This window comes from Crotalus tigris, unplaced genomic scaffold, assembly GCF_016545835.1.
Source record: "Crotalus tigris isolate CLP2741 ecotype Arizona unplaced genomic scaffold, ASM1654583v1 scf7180000017599.838750, whole genome shotgun sequence".
NCBI classification, from domain to species: domain Eukaryota; kingdom Metazoa; phylum Chordata; class Lepidosauria; order Squamata; family Viperidae; genus Crotalus; species Crotalus tigris.
In genome coordinates, this window is record NW_024096503.1 from 322,467 (window position 1) to 348,262 (window position 25,796).

At 43.9% G+C, this 25,796-nt stretch overlaps 1 protein-coding gene across 18 annotated transcripts in view; it reads left to right on the top strand.

The window, feature by feature from the left end:
- The window catches only part of PTPRS (protein tyrosine phosphatase receptor type S), a 344,929-nt gene that overhangs the window by 255,789 nt on the left and 63,344 nt on the right, over positions 1–25,796 (top strand). For 12 of the 18 annotated variants that reach the window (XM_039366958.1, XM_039366982.1, XM_039366949.1 and 9 more), the window contains 9 exons: positions 1,202–1,792; positions 2,602–2,699; positions 6,201–6,463; positions 7,170–7,263; positions 10,242–10,457; positions 11,844–12,001; positions 13,412–13,423; positions 15,306–15,418; positions 21,625–21,672. In XM_039366958.1, coding sequence (XP_039222892.1) covers positions 1,202–1,792; positions 2,602–2,699; positions 6,201–6,463; positions 7,170–7,263; positions 10,242–10,457; positions 11,844–12,001; positions 13,412–13,423; positions 15,306–15,418; positions 21,625–21,672 — 1,593 coding nt within the window. The remainder of the gene's footprint in view (positions 1–1,201; positions 1,793–2,601; positions 2,700–6,200; positions 6,464–7,169; positions 7,264–10,241; positions 10,458–11,843; positions 12,002–13,411; positions 13,424–15,305; positions 15,419–21,624; positions 21,673–25,796) is intronic. The other 6 variants (XM_039367049.1, XM_039367066.1, XM_039367074.1 and 3 more) reach the window with 3 other exon arrangements.

Genomic DNA, 25,796 nt, shown 5'->3' on the forward strand with positions numbered 1-25,796 from the left:
CTAAAACGTGTTTGAAGAAGATAATTAATTCATGTATTGGCTGTTTTCCTCGTCGGCACCCAGTATAATAATTTATTAGACAAAAGCAATACAGGCAGTCCTCATCTTAAAAGACTAAGCACAGTTGGAAGATGAAGTCTATTCTTCTGGACCATCCTCTTTTCACAGATCCTGAAGCTCTGGACTTTGCTCTCTCAAACTGGGGGTGGTTGCCACAGTAATTCTCAATCTTGACACCTTTAAAAGATGTGGACTTCAATTCCCAGAATTCCCCAGCTACCATGTCTGGCTGAGGAATTCTGGGAGTTGAAGTCCATGAATTCTAGTCCCACCTTAGGCATGGAAAGCAAACTGGGTGACTTTGAGCCAATCATCAGGAGATGATGAGTTCTCTGTCTCTGTCTCTCTCTGTGTCTATTTCTCTCTCTGTGTGTCTGTTTCTCTGTCTGTCTGTCTCTCTTTCTCTTTCTCTCTCTCTCTCTCTCTCTCTCATGTCCCCCCTCGTCTTTCTCCTCATTAAACGACATACCCAATTCCAGCAATCGTTCTTAGTATGTTTTAGCCTCCAGTCCCCTAATCATCTTTGTTGCTCTTCTCTCCACTCTTTCTAGAGTCTCAACATCTTTTGGGGGGGGGGGGCTATATTAACCAACACAACTCTCCTAAAATCTAATACTATATATCAGTGATGGCGAACCTTTTAGAAACCGAGTGCCCAAACTGCAACCCAAAACCCACTTATGCATCGTCGAGCGCCGGGTGGGTGTGGCCAATTGGGTGGGTGTGGCCCATTGGGTGGGCATGGCTACAGTGGTAATGGCAGAGTGAGTGGGACTAAAATGTTCAATCCATCAATTCCAACTTTGCAAGATCTTTTTTTTCCCGCGAGAAGTTGAAATTGACTGATTGAACCTTTTTTTTTTTTTTTTTGCACACGACGGCGGAGGCCTAAAGCGAAAAGGTTTTATAAAACCCAGCTGAAGGCCTAGGACTGGGGCCACGGCACGCGTGCCCACAGAGAGGGCTCTGAGTGCCGCCTCTGGCACCCGTGCCATAGGTTCGCCACCACTGCTATATATCCTCACAGCAGATAAAAAAAAGTAGTTTGTAATATATCGCAGCATAGCCGGTGAGAAAAAAGAACGTACAACCCTGGCAGGCTGCCTCCCGCCGCAAATCCGTTTTCTCTTTTCTTTCCCAGTCCCAGGAAAGCCGATCCTGTCCGTCTATCCCACCCAAGAAAACACTCTCCTGGTCAAATGGGAACCCCCTCTGGAAGCCGAAAGCCAAGTGCTGGGGTACCGCCTCCAGTTCGGCCGCAAGGACGTCGACCCGCTGGCCACCCTGGAATTCGCCGCCCAGGAGGACAAATACACAGCCACCCACGTCCACAAAGGTGCCACGTACGTCTTCAAGCTAGCCGTGAAGAGCCGAGCTGGCTTTGGGGAGGAAGCGCTGCAGGAAATAGCCATCCCAGAAGATGCGCCGAAGGGTTACCCCCAGATTCTCGAGGCGAGCAACATCACCTCCAGATCGGTCCAGGTGAAGTGGATGCCCCCCGTCTTAGCCGAGAGGACCGGGGTCATCGTCAAGTACACCGTGGCCTACCGGGAGACCACCTCTTCGGGAAACCCCCAGGAGAAAGAGCTGCCCCCCTCTCCAGAAAACTCGTACATCCTGAACGGTCTCAAGCCCAACACCGCTTACGATGTTAAAATCCGAGCCCATACCAGTAAAGGTCCCGGGCCGTACAGCCCGACTGTTCAATATCGGACGGTCCTTCTGGATCAAGGTAGGACTTGCCAGTTTCTGCCCCAAAGAGTCTCTCTCTCTCTCTATGAATCCTGGAAGGCAGAGAAGCCAAAAACCTAACCCAAAAAACTGCTGTAATCCTAAACTCCTCGCCAGCTTGAAGATACGGCGTGTGAGTACCACTTTAAAAAAAAAAGAAAAGAAAAAAGCAAGCAGGCTTTTAAAAACAAATCATAACAAGGCAGGTGGTTTCCCTTTTGCCTTTGGCAGGTAAGTCTTTTTTTTTTCCTTTTTTTCCCGCTAAAGTCCAGTCCAGGCAGCCTCTTGATTGACAGCTGGGCGGAGCAGTTGCCAACACAGGTGGGCGGAGTTTTTTCTTCAGCTTTTGCCCCCCCCTCCCTCTCTTCGATCTCTTTTGATCTCTTTTTTTTCTTTCTTTCCTTTCTTTCTTTCTTTCTTTTTTTTTTTTTGCAAGCCGATCAAGGAGAAAAATACACCTGTGCCAACCAGTTTTAAAATCAAACCCACATTATATTCCACGCAGAGTTTCCGTCCTCAGCAGCCAAACGGGAGAATTTGTAGTTGATTTTCGTTTGTACTGGGATGCTGTAAGGGCACTGGGATCACATGGTGGTGTTTTTTTAAAAAAAAAAAAAAATAGTGTAACAGGGTGTTGCAGGTTTGGATAAAAGTTTTTCGAGAGGCACAGATGGCCAAAGGTAATTTGGGGAGGGCTGAAGTAGGACGCAGTATGTAGAAAACACGTCACGGTTGATGATATCCAAACTCTGTCGTTTTCACTCCGAGTCGCTCGCTCTGCCCTTTGCTGACTGTTTTTCTTCCCCACAGTTTTTCCCAAAAACTTCAGAGTGAAAATGATCACCAAGACGTCGGTCCTCCTGGGCTGGGAGTTTCCTGAAAATTACAACTCTCCTATTTCATACAAGGTACATGTTTAATGTCTGCTAGAGACCCTTGTCAGATGCTATATTTTTTTCTATCCTCCTCTGGAGTAGAGCAGTGGTGGTGAACATATGGCATGCGTGCCAGAGGGGGGACTCGGAGCCCTCTCTGTGGGCACATGCACCTCGCTCTTTGGCTAGGTTTTTGCAGGAAAAAGCCATTTTTCAAGCCCCTTCCTAGCCAAAACAAGCCTCCAGAGCGAGTGCGCTGTTTTCAGCTTTGAATTATATCAAATCTGACACCAGAAACAGACTAACAGGTGACCTGAGTGCTACATGTGTTGCTTTCAAACTTACAAAGTATAAGCCAAGGTTAGACAAATTGTCAGCATGCGTACAACAGCAAAAATCACATTCATTGTTCAAAAGCATGCCAAATTTTTACTTTTCAATAAAAAGTTGTTTGTATCATTGAAAGCTTTGTTATTGTGTTTTTCTTTTAAGACAAAAGATGTTAATGTATGAGTTGTTTTTTCTAAACTAAAACCTCGGTATTCAGATTAAATTGCCGTGTTGGCACTTTGCGATAAATAAGTGAGTTTTGGGCACTCGGTCTCTAAAAGGTTCGCCATCAGAGGAGTAGAGAGTTGGTCTCTGACAGAAGGCCATCTGAAGAGACTCGAAGCATTTGAAATGTGTATTTACAGGCGGCTGTTACGTGTAAGCTGGGTTGACAAGATCAGAAATGAGGAGGTGATAAGCCGCCTGGGAAAGCCAAGGGAAATCATCAAAACAATTAAAAAACTAAAATTGGAATATTTCGGACATGGGATGCGGCACCCAGAAAAATACGGCATACTCCCGTTTAATCCTCCAGGGAAAGATCGAAGGCAAACGAGGTCCAGGCAGAAGAAGAACATCGTGGCTTCAAAATCTAAGGGACTCATTTGAACAAAACTCAGCAGCACTTTTTCACGTGGCTGCTGATAAAAACAGGATCGCCAACGTGATCGCCAACGTCCGATAATGGATATGGCACAACAAGAAGAAGAAATCCTTGAAAAAAGGGGATCCTGCATTCTTTGTGCAATAGAGGCAATTTGGTCCTTTGATCACCCACCAAATTGCCTCTGTTATACAAAGGATGCAGGATCCCCTTTTGTGCAATTTGTGCTGGGACGTCATGACACGCAGCCTACTTTTGTCATCGCCCTTGTTTCGAACAGTTATTCAGTTGAAACTATTTGGAATATGAGCTGAGGTGGCGCAGCAGTTATAGAGTGCAGTACTGCAGGCCACTTTAGCTGACTGTGTTCAGCAGGTCAGCGGTTCAAATCTCACCAGCTCAAGGTTGACTCAGCCTTCCATCCTTCCGGGGTAGGTAAAATGAGGACCCAGATTGTTGGGGGCAATGTAAATATATATATATACATTGCTTACTGGTGTACACCGCTTAGAGAGTGCTTGCACTTAAAGCGGTATATAAGTCTCATAAATAAATAAAATAAATAAATAAATAAACACCTTTATTATTCCGTCAAAATTATTCGATCAACGGTTTATTCGGTCCAAAAAAAGGCCTGGCCAAAAGGCGCTGCATTTTGCTCAAAAATCTGTCACGAGAGGGAAAAACTGCCCTCTTCCGAAGCAACCTAGATCATTTTCCAACAAATTATCCCTGCGGAAATTACTTCTTTCTTCCTGTTAATTGAAATCCATTTAGCTAAATTAGGGAATTTGCTGCCATGCAACATTGCAATGACAAAAGATTTGGACAGCTGGAAAAAAAAATCCACAGAGGCTGACGTTCTCAATGGCTACTAGGCGTAATAAGCATAAATGATTTCTAGGGTTTCCCCAAACACTGTCGGTGAAAACAGTGAAACACTGCTATGGAACATAAATAGAAAGAGGCAGTGTGTCCAGATCCTATTTGTACGGTTCCTACATGCATGCACCTGTTTGGTTACTGTGGGAAATGCAGGTAGTCCTCAACTTATGACTACAATGGAGCCCAACATTGGTGTTGCTAAGCAAGACAGTTGTTAAGTGAGTTTTGGCCCATTTTATGACTTTCTTCAGTGAATCACTGAAGCTGTTGACGATGTTGTAAAGTGAAACTGGCTTCACATGATCCTGGGACACACATGATCCCGGCAACCGTTATAAATACATAATCAAGGAGAGAAGCAACCTCGAACTAAGGAGAAACTTCCTGACAGTTGGAACAATTAACCAGTGGAACAACCTGCCTCCAGAAGCGGTGAATGCTCCAACACTGGAAGTTTTTAAGAAGAGACTGGACAGCCATTTGTCCGAAATGGTATAAGGTTTCCTGCCTGAGCAGGGGGTTGGACTAGATGTCCTCCAAAGTCCCTTCCAACTTTATTATTATTATCATCATCATTATTATTATTATTGATCATTGCACAGTCAGCCAGATGTTCAGACTGGATTTGGCATTTTGTCTACCTATCGAGTCCTTACCAAGGACCTGGGATAGGCAGATGTGGATGTTTGATGGTATTACAGATATCGTCCCAAATATCTGGAGCACCACCTGAACACCATTGGCATTGACAAATTTGCCTTTAGTCAATTGCAAAAGGCGGCCTTACTAGGAACTGCTTCCATCCTGCGACGATATCTGTAATACCATCAAACATCCACATCTGCCTATCCCAGGTCCTTGGTAAGGACTCAATAGGTAGACAAAATGCCAAATCCAGTCTGAACATCTGGCTGACTGTGCGATGATTAATAATAATAATAATAATAATATCCACATCTGCCTATCCCAGGTCCTTGGGAAGGATTCAATAGATAGACAAAAATGCCAAATCCAGTCTGAACATGTGGCTGTGTGCGATGATGATGATTAATAATAATAATAATAATAATAGTTAATAATAATTGATGGTATTACATATATCGTCCCAAATATCTGGAGCACCACTTGAACACCATTGGCATTGACAAATTGGCCATTAGTCAATTGCAAAAGGCAGCCTTACTAGGTACCGCCTCCATCCTGCGACGATTTTTTAATTATTATTATTATTACTATTATTATTATTACTATTATTATTATTATACATAGCAGTTGCCATGTGTCCAAATTTTGATCACGTGAGCGTGGGGAGGCTGCAACAGTCATGAGAAAAACAGTCATAAGCCACCTTTTTCAGTGACTGTAAGGGACCTTGGAGGTCTTCTAGTCCAACCCCCTACTCAGGCAGTAAACCCTATCCCATTTCAGACAAATGGCTGTCTAGTCTCTTCTTGAAAACTTCCACTGTTGGAGCACCCACAACTTCTGGAGGCAGGTTGTTCCACTGGTTAATTGTTCTCACTGTCAGGAAGTTTCTCCTTAGTTCTAGGTTGCTTCTCTCCTTGATGAGTTTCCATCCGTTGTGTCTTGTCCTGCCTACCAGGACTACGTGTAAGATGAAGGTTAATGTTGGTCTGTTATAGCAGGATTCTTCTGGGTTTCTTATATGGCCCCAACTATCTATCTTCTGTGCCCGCTTCCTTTGTTTCTCACAGATCCGGCATGAGAACACCGGTCAAGAGATTGAGGTGGGTGGAAGTGCCACCAAGAAGCTCATCACCAATCTGAAGCCAAAAACATCTTATCGGTTCTCCCTCGTGGGCCAGAGAAGCGAGAAAGGAGATCTTCAGCAGAAGGTGGAGGTGTCAACCGCAGCCAATATGCTGAGCAGAAAACCAGAGGTGTCTTATCGACATGAAATAGATGGCAACGTGATGGTGAATCTGCCAGATGTCAGGAGTTCAGACTCCCCAGTTCAGTATGTATACATTGGGCAACCCTATTGAATCTAGCTGCACGGTTTATATCTCTCCCTTTCAGCATTTGCATTTGGCCTTTGCATATGAAGCTGGTCAAGATTCGGAAGCCATCAAAGCATATGAAATACGAACCATTCAAATTATAGAACAGAAAGAATAGAGTAGAGTAGAATAGAATACAATAGAATACAATAGAATACAATAGAATATGGAATAAATGGAATGGAATAGAATAGAATAGAATAGAATAAGGAATAGAATAGAATAGAATAGAATAGAATAGAATAGAATAGAATCTTTATTGACAATAGAATGGAATAGAATAGAATAGAATTTTTATCGAGAATAGAATAGAATAGAATTTTTATTGAGAATAGAATAGAATAGAATAGAATCTTTATTGAGAATGGAATAGAATAGAATAGAATCTTTATTGAGAATAGAATAGAATAGAATAGAATAGAATAGAATAGAATAGAATAGAATAGAATAGAATAGAATTTTGTAAGCTAGATCCCACAGTCATTTTGCTTGGAGACAATTATTTTTCGCCATTGGTGAGACAGCCCAATAAATATTTGTTTCCTATTTTGACTTCTCACCCCAGTTAATCACATTGCCCATCTAGATGAGCTCTTCTCCTTTGTTTCCTCTTTCTTTTAATCTATTCTCCGGCCTGTTTTTCTTTCTTCCTTTCCTTATTAGAGCCTATTACATTGTGGTGGTACCCTTGAAGAAAAGCAAAAGTGGACAATTCCATAATGCATACAACAGTCCGGAAGAAATGGATTTAGAAGAGGTAAGCGGGGATTTGCCATGAAAAAAGTCTTTAAGAGATTTCATCTTGTTTCGTTTTTCGAACTTGCAATTTCCTTGGTAGATCCTGGGAATGCTGTAGATGTTATATATCTTCACTGGAGACAAGCATTTGACAATATATCCTACAGAGAGTCTTCTAATTCAGAGGCCCCCAACCTTTGGGGCAGCAGGGACAGGTTCCGTGGAGAGAGGGTTTTCCATGGACCAGAGGGGGATGTGGTTTTGTGTGTTGTCTGCATCCCGTGGATGGGGGTGCACTTGTTTGCACGCCCTGGTTTCTGGCATGCCGCGGACTGATGCCGATCCATGGACCGGGGGTTGGGGACCCCTGTTCTAATTAACAAACTAATCCATGGTGAGCTAGGTAGCATAACTGTGATTGGAAATGTAACGGGTCCAATAGTAGTCATCTAAGTCGGGGGTCTCCAACCTTGGTAACTTTAAGACTTGTGGACTTCAACTCCCAGAATTCCTCAGCCAGCTTGGCTGGCTGAGGAATTCTGGGAGTTGAAGTCCACAAGTCTTAACGTTGTCAAGATTGGGGACCTCTGATCTAAGCTACATTTGCAAATGTAAGATGACAAAAGTGGTCCTTCAAAATTAAACCAACAATTGCAGCTGTTAAGTGAATCCGGTTTTCCTCGCTGACTTCGCTTGTCAGCAGCTGGCTGGGAAGGTCACCAATGATGATCACATGACTCTGGGACACTGCAACCATTATCAATACAGGCTGGTTGCCAAGCGCCCAAATTTTGATCCCGTGACCTTGGAAATGCTGTGGTTGGTGGTTAAGTGCGAGGTTTGATATGTAAGCCATTTTTTTCAGTGCTGTTGTAAGTTGGGGTGGTTTGTCAGAGCGTGCACAGTCTTATTGCGTGAGATAACCCAGGAGTAAACACAGTAAACAGTGGTCTATAGTAAACTATGGTTTATCTTACACTATTTACACTGTCGTACACCAGGAACAATATACATACACGTGCTAATACAGCAGGATCCTGTTGTGATTCCTCGCCAGCCAGTGGACCCGGCAGCTGAGTCTGGGGTATCAGAGGAGGAGGAGGAGGAAGGGCCTGGAGGGACATCCGAGTCAGAGGAAGGCTCTGAGGAGCTCCAAGACTTACAGTCGGATGAGGAGCCTGGCCCCTCTACTCATGCTCAGGCTGAGACGCAGCTGTGCTGGGAGCCTGAGTTGGACAGTGATGAATCACAGCTGGGAGATATCCAGGATGCAAAAAAAGAGAGTAGGACAGAGGAATGCAATGGGGCGGCTCCAAAGGCAAAGGAGAAGGCATTAGGAAGCCACGCCTGGGCTGCATAAAAAAAGGGAAGGTATGGGAGGTGCTGGTTGCCGAATGCAGCCGTTCGTGTTGAGGATCGAGTCTCTGTGAACTGTGTTTGTTTGCCTTGGACATTGACTCAGGTCTGTGAATAATAAAAGGAGGTTGTTTTTTTTTTCCTGCGGGTCCAGCCTGCTTGTTGGAAGAAGGGTTTCTGCTTGTGAACTTAACATGGACTCACGTAGGCTGGGACAGAACAGATCCAACAAACCACAGTTACAGCAGGAAACGGAAGAGAGAGAACACATCAGCAAAGCCTTCCCTTTATACAAAGGCTCTTAAAGAGACACAGACCCTGCTGAGTCATTCCCATTCATTACATTACATCTTACAATACATAAGCTGGTTAGCTGTTAAATCAATACCTTGACACTCCTCCTATTTAAAGCTAAACAGCTGTTAATCCAAATGCTTTTACATATTCCTGATGCTCGCCTGCATTCAAAGGCTTATTTATTTATTTATTTATTTATGAGACTTATATACCGCTTTAAGTGCAAGCACTCTCTAAGCGGTGTACACCAGTAAGCAATGTATATATATATATTTACATTGCCCCCAACAATCTGGGTCCTCATTTTACCTACCTCGGAAGGATGGAAGGCTGAGTCAACCTTGAGCCGGTGAGATTTGAACCGCTGACCTGCTGAACACAGTCAGCTAAAGTGGCCTGCAGTACTGCACTCTAACTGCTGCACTACCTCGGCTCTTAGTCAACATATCGGCTGTAATGTTGTCAGTGGAACAGTGCCGTAACTTTATCAGTTTATCCTTTAGAGCAGACATGTCAAAATAGAAGGCCTGGCGGACGGATGCGGCCCGCAAAGTGGTTTCATGTGGCCCGCGAAGCCATCCTGGAAACAGTGAGGGAACGGCCCCCACTGCCTTGGCCCTGGCCCAGGCCGGCCGGGAGCCAATGTACAATTTTGTGGTGGCCATCTGTGCTGAAACACATTCAATCTTAGCTCCACAAGGCCGTCTGGAAACAGCGAGGAACCAGCCCCTGCCGCGTCGGCCCCGCCCCCTGGGTGCATGCTGGGGAGGTGTCACCCTTTGTGAGAAATGAAGAAATGGACCATCGCCTGGAAGTGGCCAGCAAATGGCCTTTACCTACTTCACATATGTGGCTTGATGGGCTCTGCCCTGGTCCCACCCCTTTCTGCCAGAGACCCTCAGATCTGTCCCACTCCTGCCCAGACCCCCCACAGGCACCCTTGACGCGAATGATGTAGAGCTGGCCACACCCACCCAGTAGGCCGCACCCACCCAGCCCCCCAAGGGCAACCGCAATGCTGATGCGGTCCTCAGTGAAATTGAGTTTGACACCCCTGCTTTAGAGCCTCCCTGACGTTAATAGTATTTTAGGTGTACATGCTTCCTTCTGGGCCTGATACGTTCTCCCGTTGCCCTCTTTATACATGCAACATTGTTCTCAAACATTGGCACAGCTTCTTTCACATCAGTACGTACATCTCTGAGCAACTGGAACCTACCAAGTTAATTCAGAACAACGCTTCAGACGATGCTAAATGAACGGTCCTAATTCAAGAACTACTTTATTTACTTATTCATACTTATTCATCTCAGCGCACTCGCTATCCGCTTTCTCCTTTTCCAGCTCATTCAGCAGATCTCAAGACTACAGCGGCGAAGCCTCCGCCATTCCCGTCAGCTGGATCACCACAAAGCGTACATCGCAGCCCGTTTCCACATCCTGCCCCCTTTCTTCATCCTCGGGGATATGAAACGCTACGACAACTTTGAAAATAAACCCCTGGAGGCCGGACAGAAATACGTCATTTTCGTATTGGCCGTTCTGCAGGCCAGTGAACCCGTGAGTCCCCTCTGCATTTTAAGAGCCTGAACGGGTTAACATTGATCTCCTTTTAGAATTTAGAATAGAATAGAGCTGGAAGGGACCTTGGAGGTCTTCTAGTCCAGCCCCCTGCTCAAGCAGGAGAACTATACCATCTCAGACAAGTGACTGTCTAGCTAGCCTCTTCTTAAAAATCTCCAATGATGGAGCACCCACAATTTCTGGAGGCAAGCTGTTCCACTGGTTGATTGTCCTCACTGTCAGGAAGTTTCTCCTTAATTCCAAATTTTAATGGAGATTCTTGTGATGAGCTCCGTTCTATGTTTTTAATAGCTTTTGTCTGAATGATATTAATTTACCGTGCTGTGAATAAAGAAGCCAAAATATTATGAGGGGCAGTGGAAAGAGGATATATTTCTTATAACAAACATCTTACAAAGTATTCAAAGTCAATATCCGTAAAGGCCAAACGTAGAAAAGTAACAAGCACAAAAATAAAAAAAAATAATAACGTGTATTGAAAATTTTCCAATGCTGCAATAATAAAACAAGAGCATAAAAGGCTAAATTAAATTTGAACGTGGCTATCCTACGTCCTGAGTTTATATCACACATTCGGGCAAGTCAATTAAAAATGTAGAAGCTGTATTTACTCAGCAGGCTAAATTTATTTAACATTAACCTTGTGCTTTGGGAAATTGTTGTTGTTGGGTTTTTTTTTTTTTTCTTAGCCCTTTGCACAGACCTAGCTGTTTCATCCAATTATACGCAAACTCAGAAATGGGTCGGTTTAATAACCAACAAAGGTGTGCAAAATTCACCAGTTCAGGGGTGAACTGGCCCCAGGAAATGCTATATATGGAATGTTATGCTCAGGACATCTTGAAAAAGTCCCGAGTCAGAGGACTTCCTTTAGAAAACACATAAATTGCCCTGGGAGAATTCATTCTGGAGAAATTTGGAACCTTTCATTCCCCAGTCTGTGAATTTTGCACATCTCAAGTAACTAATTTGAATCAGCTATTCTATACCTCAGCCACAATGCCAAATTACACTGTTTGACATGGGTTTTTCACTCACGTTCGCTGATCTGATTCAGAGCTGTCTGTTTAATGTCTTTGCTTTCTACCCCTTATCTACCTTTCCCTAATGAGAAGACCAAGGGAAATCTTGCTATAGATGTGTTCCTTTAAGCCTGGGATGGGGAACTAAGGCCCTTGTATGAGTTGTGGACTTCAATGGCTGGCTCAGGAATTCTGGGAGTTGAAGTCCACAAGTCATGAAGGAGCCATAGTTTCCCCATGCTGGCTCAGGAATTCTGGGAGTTGAAGTCCACAAGTCATGAAGGAGCCATAGTTCCTCACCTCTGCCTTACCCGCTTGCTGTACTTGACTTCTGTTTCAGCTGTACGCTGCCAGTCCCTTCTCTGACCCCATCCAGATGGACAGCTCTGACCCCCAGCCCAAGATTGAAGGAGAGGAGGGGTTGATCTGGGTGATTGGACCGGTTTTAGCTGTAGTCTTTATTATCTGCATTGTTATTGCAATCCTCCTGTACAAGAAGTAAGTGGGGGTGTCCATTTCTTTGGTTTGTGAGGATCTTCTTCCTTGGGTTGGGCTGTTCCTTTTTCTTTTTAAAACAGATTTTTTTTTTCCTGGAAGGATTTTGTCTCCTGGGGCAAAATAATCTAACCCTGGGACCCAGTTTGATTAAGTGATTTAGGTACTGGCCAATCACCAGGAGTCAGTGAGTTCTAGTCCCACTTTAGACATGAAAGCCAGTTGGTGACTTTGGGCCAATCCCCAGGAGATGATGAGTTCTAGTCCCGCCTTAGGAATGAAAGCCAGTTGGGTGACTTTGGGCCAATCACCAGGAGATGCTGAGTTCTACTCCCGCCTTAGGCATCAAAGCTGTCTGGGTGACTTTGGCCAGGTCCCTCTCTCAATCCAGACCACCTTACGGGGTTGTTGACAGTGGGGGGGGGAGTAGGAGGAGGAAGGAGTATTCGGTATGTCTGCCACCTTAAGTTATTTCAGTGGTTCTCAACCTGTGGGTCGGGATCCCATTTGGGGTCGAACGACCATTTCACGGGGGTCGCCAAACAACGCAGTCTGCCATTTTTTTCCTCCTTTTCCTTAGCTGTGCTACTCCCTTTTATTCTATTCGCTTTTGAAAGCCAATAGAATAGACGCTCTTGAATAGAGTCTACTTCTATTGGCTTTCAAAAGCCAATAGGAATTGTCCAGGCTGTCTCTGCCTTGCTGAGCCCGCCAAAAGTCCCATTCTGCAAACGGTGCTGCACCAGTTGAATAGTCCTCGACTTACGACCGGTTGAGTAGTCCTCGACTTACGACCAGTTAGGGGGTCGCGGCATTAAAAAGGTTGAGAACCACTGAGTTATTTATAAAAATAATAAAGGCGGGATATATATATGTAGGTCTTTGGTTGTTCGGGTTTTCTCCCACGTAAAATTGGAAGTGTCTTGGTGACGTTTCGACGAAGTCCCATTCGTCATCTTCAGGCTGGTGCTTTCAGCTTCGTGCCTTGAGCAGCAGTGTGTGGTCTTGGCTGTTTCTTCCTTTTTCTTTCATTTTATATATATATATATATATATATATATATATATATATATATATATATATATATATATAATGAAATCGCTGACCCTAAACTCAGATTTTTCCAACCTGGTGCTCTCTAAGCATGATAACTATTGGGGGGAGTGGGGGCAGGAGAGAGCTCTAACCCCAAACAGCTGGAAGATATCTAGTTGGGGAAAACTGATACAGACCAAAAATATATCTAGAAGTCTGAACTTCCAAACGTGATCATCAGCTTTGATCTTGGAAGATTCCTGAGCTCTTACGGAGGTTTAAAGATAACCGAGAATTTCGCAGCTACTGTCTAATATATGTCTTCTATTTTTCCTTTCTCCCCCCCCCCCTTTTTTTTTTTAATGCTTTCCTGGACAGCAAGCCAGACAGGTAAGAGGGGTTTTTTTTTAAGAGTTTTTTAAATCTTTGATGCAGTTGAAAGTCAGGAATACTCCTGCAAATGGGAGAAAATAAAAGTGGAAGAGACAAGGTATTGTAGCTTACTAATCTATTGCCAGCTGTACAAATGCAAGCCAGTTTTAGCAATAGCACTTAAACTTTACGGCCTTCTCTGAACAGTTTACAAATATCAGCATATTGCCCAGTCTGGCTTCTCCTTTTACCGACCTCAGAAGGATGGAAGGCGGAGTCAACTTTGAGCCAGTGAAAATCGAACTGCTGGCAGTCGGCAGGATTAGCTTGCAATACCGCATTCTAACCAGTGCACCACCACGGTTCTTTTTAACTCCGAAATAGGCAAAAGACAGAATAGAATAGAGCTGGAAGGGACCTTGGAGGTCTTCTAGTCCAGCCCCCTGCTCGAACAGGAGAACCTATACCATCTCAGACAAGTGACTGTCCAGTCTCTTAAAAATCTCCAGTGATGGAGCACCCACGATTTCTGGTGGAAAACTGTTCCACTGGTTAATTGTCCTCACTGTCATAAAATTTCTCCTTAATTCCACGTTGCTTCTCTCTTTGATCAGTTTCCAACCATTGTTTCTTGTCCTGCCCTCTGGTGCTTTGGTGAATAACGTGACCCCCTCTTCTTTGTGGCAGCCCCTCAAATGCTAATAATTGCCAGAAGGAGACCTGAGGCAGCTGATAGCACTCATCACATCTGTACTGTATATAGAGCTTAACCTCATGTTCTCCAAATTTACCTGGGCAACCCGTTTTACGCTTCCATTCCAGTTGAGGATCACCTGTACTGAAAAGGCTTAATTTGCAGGTCCTCGGCCGTGAGAAAGTCAAGCGCAGTTTCTAGTTTTAATGTATTATTCCCCCTTCTCCTGGAATGAGTAAATCACTTCAAAAAAGATCACAAGTATTTATTTGCCTGAAGTTAATAATAATAATAACAAAGTTGGAAGGGAGCCTGGAGGTCATCTAGTCCAACCTCCTGCTCAGGCAGGAAACCCTATACCATTTCAGACAAATGGCTGTCTAGTCTCTTCTTAAAAACATCCAGTGTTGGAGCATTCACTGCTTCTGGAGGCAGGTTGTTCCACTGGTTAATTGTTCTCACTGTCAGGAAGTTTCTCCTTAGTTCTAGGTTGCTTCTCTCCTTGATCAGTTTCCATCCATTGCTTCTTCTCCTGCCTTCAGGTGCTTTGGAGAACAGCTTGACTCCCTCTTCTTTGGTGCAGCCCCTGAGATACTGGAAGACTGCTATCATGTCACCCCTGGTCTTCATTAGACTAGACTAGACATACCCAATTAATAATAATAATGATAAAGTTGGAAGGGACCTTGGAGGTCATCTAGTCCAACCCCCTGCTCAGGCAGGAAACCCTACACCATTTCGGACAAATGGCTGTCCAGTCTCTTTTTAAAAAACTTCTAGTGTTGGAGCATTCACTGCTTCTGGAGGCAGGTTGTTCCACTGGTTAATTGTTCTGACTGTCAGGAAGTTTCTCCTTAGTTCTAGGCTGCTTCTCTCCTTGGTTAGTTTCCATCCATTGCTTCTTGTCCTGCCCTCAGGTGCTTTGGAGAATAGCTTGACTCCCTCTTCTTTGGGGCAGCCCCTGAGATACTGGAAGACTGCTATCATGTCCCCCCTTGTCCTTCTCTTCATTAAACTAGACATGCCCAATTCCAGCAACCGTTCCTTGTATGTTTTAGCCTCCAGTCCCCTGATCCTCTTTGTTGATCAATGTTTGCCTGATTAAACACTGCAGGTTTTCAGCTGCGCGCGATAGCGGTTGGCACTTGATCCCTTTCTCTTGACTCACCTGTTCCTTTCCCGCCTCCTCCTGTTTTCTCCCTCCAGCAAACGCAAAGAATCGGAGCCCCGGATCAAGTGCTTACTGAATAACGCCGAGATCGCCCCTCACCACCCGAAAGATCCCGTGGAGATGCGACGCATCAACTTCCAGACGCCAGGTAACCGGCTTCATGCCACCCTTCCTATCTTCCTAGACGGCTGCATGACACCACCCTGTGCCCTTGCAAAGTTCTGTTTGCAAAGACACGTATGTCTGCTTTTATTATCAGGTGAGAGATGGGCGGTATCATTTGGCTTTACAGTAGTGGCCAAAATTGTGGAAAGCTTTTTGAGGAAAGTGTATTTTTGAGGTTTGATGGCTAATAACACCACTTTTTTTTTTGAGTAGTACCATAAACTTATATATCAATGGAAAGATAATTTAATCAAGAATGTAATGCAACAAAGTTTGTTCAGTTATCTGTACTGTATTCTATGAAAAGTTACAGCCAAATAACCAGATAAAGGAAGCACAACTTGCTTAGGTTGATGTCAGGTAGCTTTCCTTCATCTGATTGTAGCCAATGAACCTGAGTCTTTAGAGAGCCAATCGGGTGTCATCTTGTTTTGGAAAGGAGCCAATCAGATCACAGTAGGATCCAGTGATTGATGGTACTGTATTGAAGCTGAGAGGAGGACATTTGTCAGTGTGTTATGTGATCGCTATCAAGTTGGTTGGGGGTTTTTTTGTGTTCTTTCATTGAGTGAGTTTGTAAAACATAATAAAATTAAAGCAATGGTGCAAAGAGTTGACCGGTTGCCCAGAAAGCGATGTGAAATAGTATTATTAAGTGAACAAGGCTACAGTTGTAAAGAAATTAGAAGAAAAATGGGTGGAAACTTAACCAAAGGTGGCATTTCTACTGTACACTTTTCCCAAAAGGTTTCCACAATTTTGGCCATTACTATATGTAAACCAACCTACTATTCAGCCCGTTTTCTTCAAGACAGTCTTGGAATTCTGAAATAGCTGGATAAAGCTTTTGGTGGGCCAATGGACCGGCATAATTCATCATGCTGAATAAATTAGACTAGGGGGTGAAATCTGCACATTTTTTGTGACTTTGTTGGTAGAATAAAGAGAATTTAGCTTTGCTTAGCAGAGAAGGAGCTTTAGGTGATTAACTAATAACATTGATTTAGAACAATGCCCGTTTCAATTGATTTAAAATGGGGGCCCTCTTTAAAAGCTTTTAACTCATTTTTAACCGCTGAAAAGGATTTTATAAGAAGCTTTCTTACTTGCCCATGCTTACGTTGAAGAGGGAAAAAAGGGGAATGTTTTTTGTAATATTTTTTCACTACAGGTAGTCCTCGATTTACAACCGCAACGGAGCCCAAAATTTCCGTTGCTAAGCAAGGCAGCAGTTAAGTGAGTTTGGATCCATTTCGCAACCGTTTTTTTTTTGCCACCGTTCTTAAGCGAATCATGCGGTCGTTCAGCGAACCCGACTTCCCCTAGCGACTTTTGCTTGTCAGAAGCTGGTGGGAAGGCTGCAGGGGGTGATCACGTGACACCCCCCCCCCCCAGGATGCTGCAGCTGTCCAACATATACGCCAGTAGCCGAGTGCCCGAATTTTGATTGCGTGACCAATGGGGATTGCTGCAACGGTGTGGGGAAAAAAAAACTGTGTGAAAAACAGTCAAAAGTCCCTTTTTTTTCAGTGCCGCTGTAACTTTGAACGGTCGCTAAATGAAGGGTTGTAAGCCGAGGACCACCTGTAGAACGTTTCACCAAACAGCTGTGGGGACTCCCTGGGAGAAGCAGCGTTTCCGCTTTTGCATGAATGGAAGGTGACCTGCTTCTTTGCACACCTGCGTGTCCCTTCTAAAATCAAAGCGATGTCCGGGATGTTTCCACGCAAACAGCTGGTTGCAAGTAAAGTACTGTAGTGTGTGGATAGGGGTCTTGGAAGATGGTGGGCGGTTTAATTCCAGGCAGGTTTAATTCCAGGCACACGGTAGTTCAGGGAAAGAGAGGAGAGGGTCCTCTAACACTCCAAAAGACAGAACTGGATTGGTGGGATGGGCTCCCCTGGATTTTCCGGAGGGAAGGAGAGCAGAGAATCCAACTTTGCCTTGTTCAGCCTCCGCAGTTGCTGTTTTGTCTGAAGCTCCAAATAACCCAAGAATTCCCGCCTCGTTTTTGGAGCACGGTGATTTAATTTTGGTGTCAAAACAAAGCTCCCTCTTGTTTTGGGACCAGGCCTTCCCCCCCCCCCCTGCAAAGGAAGTGTGCCCTCCCTCCTTCTCTTCTGTTTCGTTTCTCCTTCCCTCCCTCCCTCTTTCTTCTGTGTATCCTTCCTTCCTTCCTTGTATCTTTCTTTTCCTTCCTTCCTTCCTTCCTTCCTTTCTTTCTTTTGCTTCATTCCTTCTTCCCCTCTCCCTCTTTCTTCTATCTGTGTAATCTTCCTTATGTTCCTTCCTTCCTTGTATCTTTTCCTTCGTTCCTTGTATCTTTTCTTTCCTTCCTTCCTCCCTTTCTTTTGTTTCATTCCTTCTTCCCCTCTCTCTCTTTCTTCTATTTATGTAACTTTTCTTTTGTTCCTTCCTTCCTTGTATCTTTTCCTTCCTTCCTTCCTTCCTTCCTTCCTTACTTCCTTCCTTCCTTCCTTCCTTCCTTTCTTTTGTTTCATTCCTTCTTCCCTCTCCCTCTTTCTTCTATCTATGTAACCTTCCTTTTGTTCCTTCCTTCTTTGTATGTTTTCCTTCCTTCCTTCCCTCCCTCCTGACAAGTGGAAATTTAAGCCAAGGCAATGTCAGAGGCTTAGGGTTAGATCAGTGGTTCTCAACCTGTCGGTCGGGACCCCATTTGGGGTCGAACGACCATTTCATGGGGGTCGCCAAACCATGCTGTCCACCATTTTGTTCCCTTTTCCCTAGCTGACCTACTCCCTCTTATTGGTGGCCACACCCACTTGGGGGTCACCACAACATGGGGAACTGTATGATGGGGTCACGGCATTAGAAAGGTTGAGAACCACTGGGTTAGATAAAGCACAACTTCATATAGCATAAGCACGGTCAACAGGTCAACAAAGTCATCGTCCCAAGGCAGCTCAGGTATCACCAGATCTTTTCCCAGAGCCTGGCATTCTTTCCTAAACTGCTTCTTTTGACTCCTGGGACCAGCTCCTCCAGCTTTGTGCCCAACCAGGCTGCAAATGATTGTTGTGCTTTGCCACTCCCCAGCGTGACAAAGGAAAGTCTAAGCTCCTATTGTCCTTCAAGACCGCGCAAGAGGATCTCTTTTGCAGCTGATCTATCCCTCTCTGAGGGAAAGTTATTCCACAGCCACTGGTTGCAAAACTGCGCCTTCCTGAATACTCCCTGCCAGTGTAAAATGGCCCCTCTGGGGTTTCACGCTTACTTTTTCTCTTCTTTCCCCTTTTTTTCCCCCCTCCCTTCCCTGCCTCTTCCATTTTTTTAATGGACATTTCTAGATTAGGAACTGACATTTAGACCAAAGGATGTTGGTCTGGGGCTACCCTAGAAGATGGTTAATTTTGGGCTTTGGCTATCCAGAATGAGAGGTGAAATGCAGGAGCTCAGCTGTAGGTTTATTCAGTGATATTGTTTTAGGCACGTTGGATCGCAAACAAATATTCGACCGTATTTAAGCCGGGTTTGGCCAAAACTCAAATAGCAGGAGGGAGGGGGAAAGTGTCTCTTTTTCTCTGGCAGAACTTAAAAAACCCAGGGCCCAAATATCTGGAGATGAAGCACCATACAGCTCGTGTTTGCAAAGGAGAATTCCACCTTCTTTACGGCAGGATTAGGATAACTGTGATTCAAGAATAACATTATTTTAATGTTTTTAAAATATCATTCGACTAAATACCGTATTTTCCGGCATATAAGACGACTTTCTAAAGCATGCAAATCGTCTCCGAAGTAGGGGGTCGTCTTATATGCCGAGTCGTCTTATACGTCAGAAAATACGGTAAATCTTTTTTAACCTGAACTAAATCCCATTTAATAAACTGAGTTTGGTACAAAGTGAGAATTTCAGTTTGGGAGCAGATGCTTTTTTTGCTGCCCCAAATTTTATAATTGGACCTTAAAGCCAAAGGCTTAAAACTCCCAATTTTCATGCATGGAGAGGGTGGGGTCTTCTGAAGAGCGCTAAATGGCAGTTGCTGGGGTCTAGTTATTATCCACCCTTGATCAAGGTGCTCTATTATCTCCAAACTATTTTATCTGCCTTTCTTTGCTTCATCCCCTTTATCCCCTCTCTGGAGGTGGAGGGAAGCCGTTCAAAATGTTCAGGATGTTTCAGGAAAATAGAATACATTTTGGCAATATATTCTTGATTAATTCTGGGGGGAAATTACTTCTGGATTTTTCACTGAGAGACTACTTGACCAGGTAAAAGGGAGGCACAGGCAGTCCTTGACTTACAACCGCAGTTGGCAGAAGACTTTCCATTGCTAAGCAAAGTGGTTGTTAAGTGAGATACATCTGCTTTTACAACCTTTTTTGCCACAGTTGTTAAATGAAACATTGCAGTGTTAGGTGATCCCACCTTGCCCCATTGGCTTTGCCTGTCAGAAGCCAGCTGGGAAGGTCATAAGTGGTGATCACATGCCCCCCCCCCCTGCAACCATTATAAATACCTGCCCATTGCCAGGTGTTGAAATTTTTTATCACATAGCCCTGGGGATGCTGCAACAATCTTAATTGCAAGAAACCAGTTGTAAGTCACGTTTTTCAATGCCGTTGTAACTTCAAACGGTTGCAAAATGAATGGTTGTAAGTCAAAATCTACCTCTATGTATCCTCTCTCTCTCTCTCTCTCTCTCTCTCTCTCTCTCTCTCTCTCTCTCTCTCTCTCTCTCTCTCTCTCTCTCTCAGTTTAGAAAAATAGCCCAGCTTTGTGGCTTGCGATTAAAAAAGCCACCCCACCTGTGAAGCATAGACTAAAAAAAAAATGATTTAAGTTCTGAATTTTGCAGTCCAAATTTCAAGACTGGAGGAAAAAAAAGAAGCGATGCAGAGGGTCGGAAGGAAGCCTGGTGTGGCCAGGGGGACAGTTTTCGATTGTGGTTGTTATACACTGTTATACACAGTCCCAAACGCTACCTTTGAAGTTGTGTCAAGAATTTCTGTTCATTTTTTTTATTTTGGGCAAGGAGATAGAAGCAAATTGGGGTATTAACAGATGTGAACTCCATTGGTTTTTATTATAATCATATGGATTTTCTAATATTCTGAATTTCTTTAGCCATCTTGGATACTAATGCAGAGACAAAGTCAGGCTTTGGCAATAAATAAGAATAAAGAAAGCCGCAGGAATTTTCATAACAAAGCACAATGACTGCACGATAAAGATCTTTGTGGGTCTTAAGAGGTGCGGTAGGATAAATCTAGGATCTTGGGAATAACAGTGAGAAGACAAGTTTTTATTTTATTATTTTTTTTAAAAAATAGGAAAAGTGGTAGCATCTTGCACGACTCTGAAAAACCGGTCCCAAGCACATGCAAAGGACTTTTACAGGACAATCCTATATGGATCTGTTGAGGTTCCATTGAGTTAGTCGGAGCGTATTCTCTTCCAAATGTAAATGGTGTGACAACTTAGTGCTAGTTCTAGAGCACAGAGAATCCACCATTTTTATTTGTATGTTTAATTTGCGTGTCTTCCAGTTTTGATATTTTCACTCAATATTTACATAACCTTTCTACTAGCTTTGTCTTCGTTTTCAGTTATTCTGCGAGAGTCTGGGGTTGTTTTTTTACATGCATACTTCTCACTTGCATACATATGTGGTATGCGGTATATGTATTTACATATATTTTTGCCTGTGCATAATATTCATGTATGAAAATAAGAGTACTCCATCAGCAGAACGAAATGCATCTTTCTAAAGCAAATCTATCTTAAAAAGTTAAAAAAAAAACCAAAAAAAACCCCCACCTCAGCACATTTCAACTGTTCTGGAGGAGATAGGAGAGAAGGATGGGGGAAGCTGCCTTCCAAGGTTGTTTGCTGAATGTCTTTCTCTATTTTAATAACCAGATATAAATACAGACATCCTCATGTTTATTAAAAAGACCTGATACCGTTGCGCTAGGAGTGCATCCAGCACATAAAACATGAGCCTCAACGAAAACAAGGAAAAACATTTTCCTGCATGCTGTCCTATTCCCTGAAGGGAGAAGAAAAAAAAAAGATCCTTTCATTTCCTCTTAAATTTTGTGTTGCCTTTTTTTTGTTACTGTTGTTGGTTTCGTTTTTGTTTCTTCTTGGTTGAGTAGCATTTCTTTTATACAAGTGTATATATATTTTTTTTGTTTTTCTTTTTGTTTTACTGTTTTCTGCAGATTCTGGCCTCAGCAGTCCACTCAGTGACCCTGAGCTTGACCTTGAAAGTTAGTTCCTGTGTGTTTTCGTTCCTCTCTGTTTCATTGGTTGTATATTCCTTTTCCATCCCAAAAATTTTTGGCTTATCTTCTGTTGCTGTTCCTGCCCTGGCTTTTTTTTTCCCTCTCTCTCTCTCTCTTTCTCTCTCTCTCCCTCCCTCCCTCCCTCTCTCCTTTCTTTCTTTCTTTCTTTCTTTCTCCGGGCTTTTGTGTCTTCTGCCATTCCCTGTCTGTCTCTTGCGCCATTTGTTTTGTCTAATTGTGCTTCCAGTTTTACAGTTTTCACAGCCAAAAGGCCTTTTGCAAAACCACCACGGCCAGATTTGTCTCTGAATCGTGGTGTCTGCTTATATGTGTCTATTAAAATACTATTACGTCCTTGCTCATACGATTAGAGAAATAATCGATAGAATAATATTTCCCATTGATAAAGTGGTTCAAGGCTGGAATTGTCTAGGACTAGGGGTCTTCAAACTTGGCCCTTTTATGACTTTTGGACTTCAACTCTCAGAATTCCTCAGCCAGAGTGTCTGAGATAAATCAAACAGTATACAGAACACAAAGGAAAAAAAGGCGGGAAATGGGAAATGCCCCCTTCATACCCACAGCAACCAATCAGAGTATAGATTGCCTTGTGCATGAGTCAGCACTCTCTAATTCAGGGGTCTTCAAAGTTGGCCTGTCTGGCTGAGGAATTCTGGGAGTTGAAGTCCACAAGTTATAAAAGGGTCAAGTTTGAAGAACCCTGTCGTAGGAAATTCAGCCTTCATCTTTATCAGCATGCTAGATTTAGATTTTGGAAGCCACACCTACTTGCTAGCCTTCCCTTCCCTACTTATTTCATACACATTGGTTATGTTTACATATCATTTTTAACCAGGACTGTTAAAGGTTGCAGTGGCATTCACACAACATTGTAAAAAGTTGTATAATGTTAATCTTGGTTACTTTTGGGGGGAGCTGTGTGTGTGTGTGTGTGTGTGTGTGTGTGTGTGTGGTTTATCAAGTGATTCAAAGCTAGCCTGTTTTATGGTTTCACGTATTCTGCAAAGCAAGCCAACAGGTTAGTTCAAAACTTGGCTGGAAGGATTACCATACGATAATGCAGCTATTCATAGATACTGTACCATCACCTGGAAAAGGAAAAAAATAGGTTTAATTTTATTTCTCTGAATTTGTATTGATCTGTAGGGATTCCCACTGCTAGAAAAAGTCAGGCATGGATGAAGAATATTAGATACAGTGCAAGGATTGGTGGATGGGTTCTGGATGATGATGATGATGATGATAGTGTTGGAAGGTACCTGGGAGGTCATCTAGTCCTGCTTCAGGCAGGAAACCCTATACCCGTGGTGGCGAACCTATGGCACGCGTGCCCACAGACGGCACTCAGAGCCCTCTCTGTGAGCACACGCACCGTTGCCCCAGTCCTAGGCCTTCAGCTGGGTTTTATAAAACCTTCTCACTTTGGGCCTCCGCCACCGTGTGCAAAAAAAAAAAAAAAAAAGGATCAATCAATCAATTTCAACTTCTGGGGGAGGGGAGATCTCGCAAAAGTTGGAACTGATTGATTGAACTTTTTAGTCCCACCCAGTCTGCTGTTACCACCGCAGCCACACCCAACCAATGGGCCATGCCCACCCAATTGGCCACACCTATCCAATGGGCCACACCCGCCTGGCACCCGACTACATAAGTGGATTTTGGGCTGCAGTTTGGGCACTCGGTCTCTAAAAGGTTCGCCATCACTGTTCTATACCATTTCGGACAAATGGCTGTCCAGTCTCTTCTTAAAAACTTCCAGCGTTGAAGCATTCAACACGTCTGGAGGCAGGTTGTTCCACTGGTTAATTGTTCTCACTCTCCTTGATGAATTTCCATCCGTTGCTTCTTGTCCTGCCTTCTGGTGCTTTGCTTCTTGTCCTGCCTTCTGGTGCTTCTTGTCCTGCCTCTTCTTTGGGGTAGCCCCTGAGATACTGGAAGACTGCTATCATATTCCCCCTCATCCTTCTCTTCATTAAACTAGACCGGGGTAGGCAACCTTGGCTCTTTTATGACTTGAGGATGTCAACTCCCAGAATTCCTGAGCCAGAATGGCTCAGCTTGGAAACTCCTCCCTTTCCCCTCAGCATGGCTGGCTCAGGAATTCTGGGAGTTGAAGTCCACAAGTCATAAAAGAGCCAAGGTTGCCTACCCCTGAACTAGACATATCCAATTCCAGCAACACAATGCTGGTTTGTTGCATGTGCCAGGCTGTTGCGGTTCAGTCTTGAAGCATCCTTCACCAAAGTCTTGCATGGAGGTAGGCATCTCTAAACACTCGATAAATAAATAAAATCATCTTTCTCTGCCCTCACAGAGTGTAAATTTCCTTTCACCAAAATTTTCACAATGATCATTGTTGGCCAGTGAGGAATTCTGGGAGTTGGGAGTTACCCCAAACTTCTGGACTTAGACTCAGGAGCAAAGTTCAGTCATGAAAAGGTTGCCACTTAGAAGTCCTCGGTGCTCTCTCAGCTTGATTGTTCTCATCACCACACCAGGTAACATCACCACTGCACAGAACTGTAGTGCTGTTGTGATCTTCTCCACAAGGGAGAGCCCAGATCTCCAGCCATATGGTCTACTCAGGACCCGACAGGCAACAGGAGCTCTTGACATAATGTCTACCTTGAAAGGGAGATCAGGCCCATCCATCCCTTTTGGGGTGGATGGGTAAATGGAAAGTAGGCTATAGCAACAAAGCCAGGAGGTTTTCAGGAATGGTACCACCGTCAAACGCACAAGGGGGACATGATAGCAGTGTTCCAATCTCTCAGGGGCTGCCCCAAAGAAGAGGGAGTCAAGCTATTCTCCAAGGCGCCTGAAGGCAGGACAAGAAGCAACAGATGGAAACTAATCAGGGAGAGAAGCAACCTAGAACTAAGGAGAAACTTCCTGACAGTTAGAACAATTAACCAGTGGAATAACCTGCCTCCAGAAGCGGTGAATGCTCCAACACTGGAGGTTTTTAAGAAGAGACTGGATAGCCATTTGTCTGAAATGGTATAGGGTTTCCTGCCTGAGCAGGGGGTTGGACTAGATGACCTCCAAGGTCCCTTCCAACTTTATTATTATTATTATTATTCTCAATCATCGCACAGTCAGCCAGATGTTCAGACTGGATTTGGTATTTTGTCTACCTATCGAGTCCTTACCCAGGACCTGGGATAGGCAGATGTGGATTTTTGATGGTATTACAGATATCGTCGCAGGATGGAAGCAGTTCCTAATAAGGCCGCCTTTTGCAATTGACTAATAGCGAATTTGTCAATGCCAATTGTGTTCAAGTGGTGCTCCAGTTGTTTTGGGATTGCACCCAAGGAGCCTATGACTATTGGTACTACCCTTGCTTGCTTTTGCACAGTCTTTCTATTTCTATTTGTAGGTCTTTGTATTTTGTTATCTTCTCCAGTTCTTTCTCTTCTATTCTGCTATCACCAGGCACTGCCACGTCCACTATCCAGACTTTTTTGTCTTTCTTATCGACAATTGTTAAGTCTGGGGTGTTATGTTGCAGGTGCTTGTCTGTTTGAATTCTGAAGTCCCAGAGCAGTTTAATTTATCATTTTCTATGACTTTCTCTATTTTATGATCCCACCAGTTTTTGCTTACAGGCAAATGATATTTTTTGCAGATCCTCCAATGCACCATTGTTGCTACTTTGTCATGCCACTGCTTGTAGTCAGTCTGTGCAATCTTCTTGCAACAGCTTACCAGGTGGTCCACTGTTTCTTCAGCTTCTTTGCATAGGCGACACTTACTGTCTGTTGCTGTCTTCTCAATTTTGACTTTATATGCATTTGTCCTTAAGGCTTGGTCTTGTGCAGCCAGAATTAATCCCTCGGTCTCTTTCTTCAATTTTCCTGCTCTTAGCCATTGCCAGGTTTTATTATTATCTGCTTTCCCAGCTACCTTGAAAGGGAGATCAGGCCCATCCATCCCTTTTGGGGTGGATGGGTAAATGGAAAGTAGGCTATAGCAACAAAGCCAGGAGGTTTTCAGGAATGGTACCACCGTCAAACGCACAAGGGGGACATGATAGCAGTGTTCCAATCTCTCAGGGGCTGCCCCAAAGAAGAGGGAGTCAAGCT